The sequence below is a fragment of the Lithobates pipiens genome, unplaced genomic scaffold (genome assembly GCF_037356315.1).
Source record: "Lithobates pipiens isolate NorthernLeopardFrog02 unplaced genomic scaffold, aLitPip1_a1.2 Scaffold_25, whole genome shotgun sequence".
Classification (NCBI taxonomy): Eukaryota; Metazoa; Chordata; class Amphibia; order Anura; family Ranidae; genus Lithobates; species Lithobates pipiens.
The window spans coordinates 236,866,805-236,878,069 of NW_027507787.1; the positions used below are offsets into that span (position 1 = coordinate 236,866,805).

The following is an 11,265-nucleotide window of genomic DNA, read 5'->3' on the forward strand; positions in this document are numbered from 1 at the left end:
CCTTTGATTTGTACGTCTCTCCAAAGCTTGTTTTTTTGTGAATAGGTCGGTGTATTCCTGAGCCGCCAGCTGTTGGGAACAAAGAAGATGGTGCGAAGTGAGTTATCTGAAATAGTTAAAGTGTAATTCTAGGCCCCAACTATGGCCGGCCATAGATGGATCTGATCAACACTGACTGTTGAGGGGGGAATCCAGCAATTTCCTTTCCTGGAAAGAAGAAGAAATCTGTATAACCCCCAGGCAGCTTAAGCCTAAAACTGCAGAAGGAAGATGATATTCTTGCGTCATTTTAATTAAGTGGGCAAAAGTACAACCAACGGCAAAGCACCAATGGTGTCTATTACGTGACACTGACCATCAGATGGTGGTAGTAGTAAATGGAAAGTATGACAGATCATAGGTTCTAAACAAGTTTCCAATGGGGGGGGGGGGTTACTTTATCAAAACCATTTAAAAATTCCCAACTACAGCCCAAGTGTTACCCCTGTAGGTGTACCATCATGCCTTTTGGACCTGTATAGCACCCTGCAATTAAGTAGACTCATTGCCCAAAGTGAAGAAATGAGTGCCCATGCAGGATCCAGGGCACAAACATTGCAGACGGTCATACTTTCAAAGAGCACCCAGAAATTTGATCTGGCAACATTGACTTTGGTCATCCTACCTTCTGGTCACGGACCCTCATCTGCTTCTTGGGCATCAAGAGTACTTTGCTTCTTACTTTTAGCTTGTATAATGCCTGTGCTGAAGCAGCAACATGTACGATTCTATACAGAGGGGGCAGGTGCCCCCCCCCAGTTCCCCTTTCTATTAATGGCTCAGGGGCCGTTCGCAGCAATTCTAATGAGGGTATCGCCATCTGCAGCTATAGAGATGTTGATTTCTAATCCGGGTCTCTCAAACCCTTGGATTCCTGCTTAGCATTGTCGGGTGTGGCTGGGTATTCTACCTTCCCACGGAAGGCTTTCTGACCCAGTTTACCCAATTGTTTGCTGACTTTGAGGCCACAAATGCACTCCCGTGCCTCCACCTGCAGATCCTACATCTGATCTACCCACAGTGCTCAGCTGCAGAATCTCTGATACTAACTCACATTGATCCTTAACAGAAAAGGTGACCCCTCCCCTGAGGAGTTACACGCCTACCACTATTACTGCAAGCTGGGAAGAAATATACCTTTATATTGTGACGTCTTCTCTACAGCCTCATCGTCATCATTCTCCTCCCATGAACGCTTCTTCTGTGCCTTCTTCTGCAAGAAAGATTAAAGAGGAACTGCGTTATAATTGTATTACAGTGATGGGAAAGTATTTGATCCCCTGCCGAGTTTTGCACGTTTGCTCACTGACAAATGAGCAGTCTCTAATTTTAATGGTCGATTACATAGTAAGAGACAGAACAAAAATATCCAGAAAAACGCATTTTAATGAGTAAATTAAGTATTTGATCACCAAATTAGCAAGATTTCTGGTTCCCGGGTGTCTTCTATACAAGAAATGAGCTGAGATTAGGAGCACTCTTAAAGGGAGTGCTCTTAATCTCAGCTTGTTACCTGTATAAAAGACACCTGTCCACAGAAGCAATCAGATTACAATCTCTCCCACGCCCGAGATCCTTGTGAGCCCGCGAGGCGCCAGAGATCCTTGTGAGCCCGCGAGGCGCCAGAGATCCTTGTGAGCCCGCGAGGCGCCAGAGATCCTTGTGAGCCCGCGAGGCGCCAGAGATCCTTGTGAGCCCGCGAGGCGCCAGAGATCCTTGTGAGCCCGCGAGGCGCCAGAGATACTTGTGAGCCCGCGAGGCGCCAGAGATACTTGTGAGCCCAATAGGAGCCAGAGATACTTGTGAGCCCAATAGGAGCCAGAGATACTTGTGAGCCCAATAGGAGCCAGAGATACTTGTGAGCCTGCGAGGCGCCAGAGATACTTGTGAGCCCAATAGGAGCCAGAGATACTGGGGGGCTGCTGCATGACAGGAGGTTTTTCACCTTAATGCATAGAATGCAGCAATACCCTGAGCGTGCCAGTGAATAGCTGTGCAGCAGGGGTGTGTCAGGACAAGTCTGATCATTGGAGGAGAGCACACCGAGTTCCCAGCATTGCTAGAGAACTTATAGTTACATAGAAGGGGAGGTTGAAAAAAAGTCCATCAAGTCCAACCTAAGGAACACAACCTATGAAAAACTGACCACAGTGTGCTCTCCTGCTTATTGTGGTCAGGTTTTAATAGGAAAGCAGAGGGACTGCCTGGAACAGCAGGGACAACACACAAAGGAAGCGATACAAAGAGAACAGGATACTTTCTCTTACAAGTACATGGAACTGCCCCCACACAATCAGGAATATGAAGTGTTGGGGGGGAACAAATTGTGTGCCTTCACGTTTTGCAAAGTTACCGAATTCCTGGACTTTAACAAATATGAAATATTCATATTTAAGCTACACTTCACCAAGCTGGGTTGCTGCCATTCTGTGAATGGACTAAAACGGGACATCGGAGTCCAGCAGGATTCACACCCTTCCCTCCGCATCTGTAGATGAAGGCCGTGCTGGAAGCATTGTGTGTGTGCTGCACCTTTTGTTAAATAGTGACTTTATACAATTAAAAAAAATAAAAAGTATAAAATGATCGAGTTAAAAAAAACTAAAACATTAAAATTACTAGGGGAAAAAAAAAAAACACTCCCGTTTGCCTTTTGAAAGATTAAAGATGGAAACTTACAGTGCGAAGTCCGACTTCTTTCATGAGATCCGCCATCTCCTCATCCACACCTGTAAACATGAGCAGAGACTGAGAACATTGTCCATCATCACACCACCTTTAGCTGGATACTATCGGGATTTGTTAAACCGTTTTTTTTATGAAATCGTTCGGTGTGCAAGATTAAGAATCGCAAGACTAGGTTTTATTTATTACACAAGTCTCTCTGCCAGCTATTCTCTATTAGGATTCTGTGGAATCCCTGGGGGTCCCTCCAGAGCAGGAATCTCAAAACTTTCTAAACAAAAAAGGACCAGTCTACAGTCCTTCAGACTTTAGGGGGGGCCAGTAGGAGAAGACAATGCTTCAGGCTTGGTGGTCAGTGGGAGAAGGAAAAAAAAAAAAAAAAAAAGGAAAATAAAACACTACCCCTTTGTGGGTGCCTCTTTTTTGGCGTGGCGCCTCCAGGGCCGTCCTTGGTAAGGTACCTATAAAACTTTATAGATTCTCCAAGATTAATCTAGTATGTATTGTTCCTCAAGTGTCAGTTACCAATCCTTAGAAATTTGTACAATTGTTCAATTACGAAACTTTCTTCACTCTTGTAGATATTTTTGACCGACCCCTCCTGAAGAAGCGGTGGATATCACCAAACATGGTGCTTTGTGCCTGTGGAAAAGGAGACCGGGCTCTCACTGGGACCCGGGGGGTGGGGGGTCGTCTAATCGGGACCCGTGCTGTCTGATTGGGGTGAAAGTCTCTGAGCAGCTCGCCCCTGTATTTTTACACTCTCTGAGGAGAAATGCATTGCATCTCTGTCTTTTTCCTAGTAGAGAAAACAAACTAAGAAAAAATAAACTAATAAGAAAAAAAAAAATTTAAATACCAAGATCAAGGTTTGATCTAGGTTAGTGCCAGGGTTAGTATCAAAGGTCAGTATATTTTGGGCAGGATTGTTTTTTTTTTTTTAAAAGCATTTTTTAAATTAGTATTGGTGTGTTTTAGGTAGGATGAAAAAAAAGCAAAATGCGTACAACCGTTTATGGGCCATGCTATTTGTACAAACAACGCACAACACACACGTGGTATCCCTACGATCTCCATGAGCAGGAGAATTTATTTTAATTGTTCTTTGTTGGTAGGTTATGGTAGTAGCAAGAAATATACATATACAATATCTACAATATTGTACAAAATATACAATATCTACATTTAAAAATGATTTTACCATTTTAGGTCAGTTTTCCTTTGATAAAAAACAAAACAAAAAAACAAAAAAAACAAACAAACACAGGAGTCATTAGTATTTACCACCAAATAAAAGCCCAACGTGACCTGAAAAGAAAGCGTGGTATAATCCACCCAGATGCACAAAGTTTTGACGATATGTACGGGTTTTACTAACACATGTGAAAGTTGTAAAATTGTGCTTAGGCATTAGGATTTGTTTTAGAGGTCGACCGATATGGGTTTTTCTCTAGCCGATGCCGATCTTTAGAAATCATGGCGGCCGATATATGAGGCCGATATGTTAGGCTGATTTTTTTTTTGGGGGGGGGGCTTTTGGGCTAAAAATAGCGCCTGTAAAGTGCCTGCAAAACGGCTCCCCTGCAGTCTGTGTGAAAGACAGAGTTCTTTCACACTGAGGCGTTGCGCTGGCAGGATGTTAAAAAAAAAAAAAAAGTCCTGCAAGCGGCATGTTTGGAGTGGTGTACACCGCTCCTCCACCACTCCTGCCCATTGATATTAATGGGCACCACTGCCGAAGTGCATGCAATGCGTTTTGGCAGCGGTGCTTCACGGGCGCATTTAACCTCTTCGGCCGCTAGCTGGGTTATATGCGCCCCCACTAGCAGCCTAATAGCACAGCTAAAATGATGGTAAAGCGCTGCTAAAACTAGCAGCATTTTACCATAAACGCCTGTCCGCTCCAGTGTGAAAGCAGCCTATAAAATAAAAACAGGTAGTCAAAACTTTTGGACGAAAAAAAAAAAGGGCTAACTTTACTGTTTTTTAGGGTTTATTTTTTATTTATTTATTTTTTAATTATTTAATGTATTTTTTTTCTCAAAAAAATTGCATTTGAAAGACCTCTGTGCAAATGCCATGTGACATAAAATATTGCAACAACCGCTATTTTATTCCCTAGGATCTCTGCTAAAAAAATATATAAAATTTTTTGGGGGTCTAAGTGATTTTCTGGCAGAAAATACTGGATTTTTACTTGTAAGCAACAAGTGTCAGAAAAGATTTAGTCTTTAAATGGTTAAACTGAGAACTTCTACACACTGAGTTGAGTTCATTCAGAAGTGTAAACATTGTATCTTTTTGCTCTTTTCTTGGCAGACTGCCCAGAGAGGAGACAAGTCGCTTCTATGAAGACTTCAGGCAACTTACATTGACTTCTATTACAGAAGTCATTTCCAAGTTGCGCCGTAGTCCTAAATGGGCCTTTTTATCAGCTCAATCGGCCGATGCCGATTAATAAAAAAAAACGGCAAATATCGGCCGAAATATTGGTCGACCTCTAATTTGTTTTATCCTCAGGGTGCATAGGGTTAATGCAGGGAATGTATTAGGGTAACAAACATTTTACTTTTAGAACCACTTTAATAATACCAATTCTAAGTTTAACAGGAGTACATCCAATATTTATTAACAGATTCCAGCCAAGCCTATAGCAAAATGACAGGCCAGGCGGGACATTTTGTTGATCCGGGTGGACGTCGCATGACGCGGGCCCGCTCTGCAGCGTGATCCATCACTGACAGTGGATGACTGATCAGTGTACCAGCCCGCTGCCGGCACCATGTGATCACTGTGGCCAATCAGTTGATCACATTACAGCTGTAAACAATGAACGGCTTCCTTCTATGCCATCCATTGCATACATGTGTGTTGCTGGCTGTGATTGGTCACAGTGTTCACATGGTACAGACAGGGCCAATCAGAGCAAAGCACACTGAAGGAATGTGTTTCGTTCAGTAAAAACGGTTGCTTATACCAGTGTTTCTCAACTCCAGTCCTCAAGGCGCCCCCAACAGGTCATGTTTTCAGGATTTCCTCAGATGAAACAGCTGTGGTAATTACCAAGGCAGTGAAACTGAACAAATCACCTGTGCAAAATAATGGGAAGCCTAAAAACATAACCTGTTGGGGCGCCTTGGGACTGGAGTTGGGAAACGCTGGCTTATACCAATGGAATTCACTGGTATAAACAATTTCAATGTGTTATTTATTTTTATTTTTTATATATATATGTCCTGATCGCTTCCACATAGTACAATGTTACTACTGTTGCTCTAGTCCAGTGATGGCGAACCTTGGCACTCCAGATGTTTTGCAACTACATTTCCCATGATGCTCCACTACACTGCGGTGTGCATGAGCATCATGGGAAATGTAGTTCCAAAACATCTGGGGTGCCAAGGTTCGCCATCACTGCTCTAGTCAGTATGTTAAAAAAAAAAAAAAAAAAAAATACAAAATTGTGTAAAAAACACAATAAAATAAACACAAAAAAAAAAAAAAAAAGATTTGCTGGTTTCCTACTAATTCCTCAGCAGGTTAAGGACTGCTGTGTGGATGGGCACCATCCGTATATACACAGACTAGCTTACTGAAAAACAGAATATTACAGAAGATCTAATCATGAAGGGAGACCATCGATAAGCACTTTGTCTCCTGAGGGCCGTACATTTCCTGGAAACAAATCGATGAACACCACAAACCTTGTAAGTTCTCTTCTTCCGCTTCCTCGTCCTTGATGATGAGCCGCCCGTCCGATGTGACTTTGAAGTCATGGCTCTGCTTTGCGCTCCTCGCACCCGGTTTTGTGGCTGTTGTACAAAAGATGAAAGACAGATTTTCCACATTACTTATAATAAAAAAAAAAAATTATTTTTAAGATTTTATTTCAGAAATCTTTTTTTTTTTTTTTTTTTATAAGAGAGACAACAAAACCAGCTACCATGCAGGGCAGCAAAGCCTTTAACAAGATCAATATGTACAGGAGGGGGGAGGGAGTGCGGCATACCAAAACAATAAGGATGTATAACAATATAAGAATGAGATTATCTATATATATATATATCTCTCTCTCCCTCTCCCCCTCCCCCCCCCCCCCTCCCTCCCTCCCTCTCCATATATATATATATATATATATATATATATATATATATATATATATATATATTATATATATATATATATATATATATATATATATATATATATATATATATATATATATAGATATATATATATATATATATATAGATATCTATATATCTATCTATATATCTATCTATATATCTATATCTATCGAGATTTATCCAGATCTAGCAGTGATGGTTGGTGCTCCAAATTTTTTGGGGGTGGGGCAAACAAACTGAAAAATACTGAAAGCTCATCAATTGCAACCTCACTTGGCCATCAAATGCAGCCATTGTGCCCATCAAATGAAGCCACTGAAAAATAATGACCCCCCCCCCCCCCATCATACGCAGTCCCCCCAGTGCCCATCATACGCAGCCCCCCCAGTGCCCATCATACGCAGCCCCCCAGTGCCCATCATACGCAGCCCCCCAGTGCCCATCATACGCAGCCCCCCCAGTGCCCATCATACGCAGCCCCCCAGTGCCCATCATACGCAGCCCCCCCAGTGCCCATCATACGCAGCCCCCCCAGTGCCCATCATACGCAGCCCCCCCAGTGCCCATCATACGCAGCCCCCCCAGTGCCCATCATACGCAGCCCCCCAGTGCCCATCATACGCAGCCCCCCCAGTGCCCATCATACGCAGTACCCATCATGCGCAGCCCCACTTGTGCCCAAATGCCACCACTTGCGCCCCAGCAAATGCAGCCACTTGAGCCCCCCCCCCCCCACCCCACTTGCAAGGTTTGCGGCTCTGGCATCATCCCCCCCCCCAAAAGCAAATCGCAGCTCACGATTTAGGCACCCGCCCGACACCCCCCTCCCCCGCCGCGGCTCTGACAGCCGAGGTGACTTACTGCAGCAGCTACTATCAGAGCGGCGGCGGCGACCTCCGCTCCAGCGCGTCTCCTTGCGCCTCTTCCTAAGCGCCAGGCATCCAATAGGGTGGCCTAGCGCTTTGGCCAATCAGGAAGCAGGTCTGGTGTCCTGCCTCCCGATTGGCGGGGAGGAAGGTTGGTTTCATAGTTAGTTAGGTTGAATAAAGACACCAGTCCATCCAGTTAGTGTGAAAATAGATAAAAATGTATTCGCTATCATCACACAATCGGGTGAGATTCAGGGCACACTCTGCGCCCCAAGCCCATCCTACTTTGAAGCCTATTAGAGCCTCTGGCTGTAATCAGGTGCTTCAAAAAGTACCACCCCCAACAAAGGAATCCATGCGTCTGGCGTCTCGAAAGGGGCCGGCGCCCATAGTGCACGGGCTGCTACTGCTATCCAGATCTAGCTCTATCAATCCATCTACATATGTACATAGTGAGGGGAAAAAGTATTTGCTCCCCTGCTTATTTTGTAGGTTTTCCCACTGACAGAAATGATCAGTCTATAATTTTATTGGTTGATTATAACAGTGAGAGACAGAATAAAAAAAAATTTAAAAAAAGAAAGAAAAAAAAAAATCGCATTTAAAAAAAGTTATAAATTGATTTTCATTTTAAACCACTTCCAGCCCAATATGACATCATTGACTTTCAGTGGCGATATCTGGATGATGGGTGCAGCTGCGGGCATCATTCAAATATCTTTTTCAGCCATTGATTCTGTGCCCCGTAAGAACAATCATAGCGGCAGTTCAGCTACTTGATCGTTCTTACAGACATCCCCCCCTTTTTCTCAGTTTTCACCCGTGCCGTCGTGACCCGGAGAAAGAATCCAGCACCATATGGTCACCAGTCATCGGTATTACTGTTGGAGGCCCGGGCGCGACGTTATGACAACACATCCGGGCCTCAGATGTCAAAGCCGCGATCTCGGCTGGAAAGCATCAGATAGATCCAAAAAAAAAGCAAAAAAACTGATGCTTTCCAGCCTGGAGGAGAAATGTGGGGATCTATAAGACCTCACATTTCTCCATAAAGAGGACCTGTCACGCACCATTCCCATTACAAGTGTTTACATTCCTTGTAATAGGAAGAAAAGTGATCAAATTTTTTTTTTTCTTTAAAAAGAAAGCGTAAAAAATAAAAAAATGAAAGTAAAAACAATAAATAAAAAAAATTTAAAGCACCCCGTCCGTGTGCTCGGACACAGAAACGAACGCACATGCAAGTCACGTCCACATATGTAAACAGGGTTCAAACCACACATGTGAGAGCAATAATTCTAGCCCTAGACCTCCTCCGTTGGGTTAGAAAGAGCTCGTTTCAGCTGCGCTTTACCACTAGCGGGTGCTTTTAACCACCCCGTGATTGGCTGAAGGTGGCATTAAAAGCACCCATGTTGCGGCTCTTCCAAATCGCTTTTCAGGCTGGCCATTCATTTCAATGGGCATATCGGGAGTGCCGTATACAGAGCCCCCAAACCGCCACCAAATACTTTTCCCAACCTCCCGCAAGTGCACCGCCCCAATGTGAAAACTCACACAGAAATTAAAGAGGCGGTTTTCAGGTGCTGTTTCTAGTGCTAAAACGCCTGAAAACCGCCTCAGTGTGAGCGTTCGGCCTGGAAAGAAAGAAAAAGAAAAGAAAAGAAAAAGAAAAACAAAGAATGACTCACCTAATACTCTCTGCGCGGCGTTGGCATCGAGGAAGTTCAGAGGTTCATCTCCCTCCCCTTCCTTCAGCCAGGCTCTGCTCATCTGCCGCGTCTGCTTCTTCTGCTGTTTGCTCTGCTGCTTTGTCTTCTTCACATCCTCCTCTTCCTCCTCGTCTGTGTCCGCTAAAATCTCCTCAATGCTATAAATTTAAAAAAAAAAAAAAAAAAAAAAAAAGAGTGCAGGTCAGTGGGTTTTTTTTTTTTTTTTTTTTGTGCTTGCATTATGTACACAATCTACGACAAGAGACTTTTTTTTTTTTTTTTTACAACAGTATAAGGCCTATTCACACCAGAAACCGCACATAACTACGCGTTTTTAAAGTGGTTGTAAACCCTTACAAACCACTTTGACCTACATGTAAGCCTAGATTAAGGCTTACCTGTAGGTCCAAGAAATATCTCCTAAACCTACATGGTTTAGTAGCGGCTCCCATGCGCGGGAGTCAAGTCATCGCTGCTCCGGCGCTGTGAGTGGCCGGAGCAGCGGCACCCGGAAGAAGATGGACACTCCGGACTACAGAGGACAGCGGAGACTTCGCTGGCTCCTGTGTCAGGTAAGTGACACATAATGGGGTAGTATGCGAAGCATAGTAGCCCATTATGCTTTACCTTTGCAGGGAGACAAAGTAGTAGTAAACCCATCAGGGATTACTTCCTCTTTAACCGCGTATTTACATGCATTTGAAGCACGTTTGGATGCGTGTGCGCTGCTTTTGCAGTGCATTTTATAATACGTTTTTGGGTGTGGCTCTCAGCTTAACCAGATGCCAACCACCACACATACACACTTACTGTGGCAGAGTGGCAGCTCTGGGCAGAATCGCATACCTGAATGCGATTCTGCACTTCCGAGTCTGGGGCGCACAAGCGCAGGGCCTGTGACGCGCTTCCCTCTGTGATTGGACACAGCAGGAGCCAATCAGCGGGTCCAGCGGACACGGTGTCCACCAGTAACCGCCGATCGTTCATGGGACAGGCAGGACGATGATCTGTGTCAATGTAAGGCATGGATCCCATCTCCCTGCTAAGTTGAAACACAGATCTCTGCAAAAAACACCCCTCCGCCCCCCCCCCCCCCACTCTCAAACACACACACAGTTAGCAGCACTCCCCAAGGAAAATATCTAACCTTTTGATCTTGATCGCCCTTGATGTTACCCCCTTCCCAGCCAGTGTCATCAGTACAGCATTTTTAGCACTGATCACGGTATTAGTGTCACTGGTCCCCACAAAGTGGCAGTTCGTGTGCGATTTGTCCACCGCATATCGCAGTCCCGCTATAAGTCACTGATCACTGCCATTACTACATTTTTTTCTTTTTTTAAATAAACACTCCAAAAATATATCCCAGTTTGTAGATGCTATAACTTTCATGCAAACCAATCAATATACGCTTATTGAGATTTTTTTTTTTTTTTACCAAAAATATGTAGTAGAATAAATTGATGATGGATGTGCTTGATGGATGCGTTTTATAGCAAAAAAGTTAAAAAATACCCCCCCCCCCCACAATTGTGGTCTTTTGTGTTTAGAGTGGAGGGGTAAAGGACATTTTATCTGGGTACAGCGTCGCCCAACCCTGCAATTGTCAGTTAAAGTAACGCAGTTCCTTAATTCAAAAATGGCCTGCTCGGGAAGGGAGGAGGGAAGGAGAAAGGGAGGGAAGGGAAGGGTAGGGAGGGAAGGAGAAAGGGAGGGAAGGGAAGGGTAGGGCAGGGGGAGGAGAAAGGGAGGGAAGGGAAGGGTAGGGAGGGAAGGTGAGAAAGGAGGAGGGAAGGGAAGGGAAGGGAAGGAGGAAGGGAAGGAGGGAAGGGA

General features: G+C 44.3%; 1 protein-coding gene across 1 annotated transcript in view; it reads right to left on the reverse strand.

The window, feature by feature from the left end:
- The window catches only part of RRP12 (ribosomal RNA processing 12 homolog), a gene marked incomplete in the record, with an annotated part of 48,829 nt that overhangs the window by 4,867 nt on the left and 32,697 nt on the right, over positions 1-11,265 (reverse strand). The window contains 5 exon segments of the mRNA XM_077455689.1: positions 2-69; positions 1,177-1,252; positions 2,719-2,768; positions 6,429-6,536; positions 9,412-9,590. Of these exon segments, the coding sequence (XP_077311815.1) occupies positions 2-69; positions 1,177-1,252; positions 2,719-2,768; positions 6,429-6,536; positions 9,412-9,590 (481 nt within the window).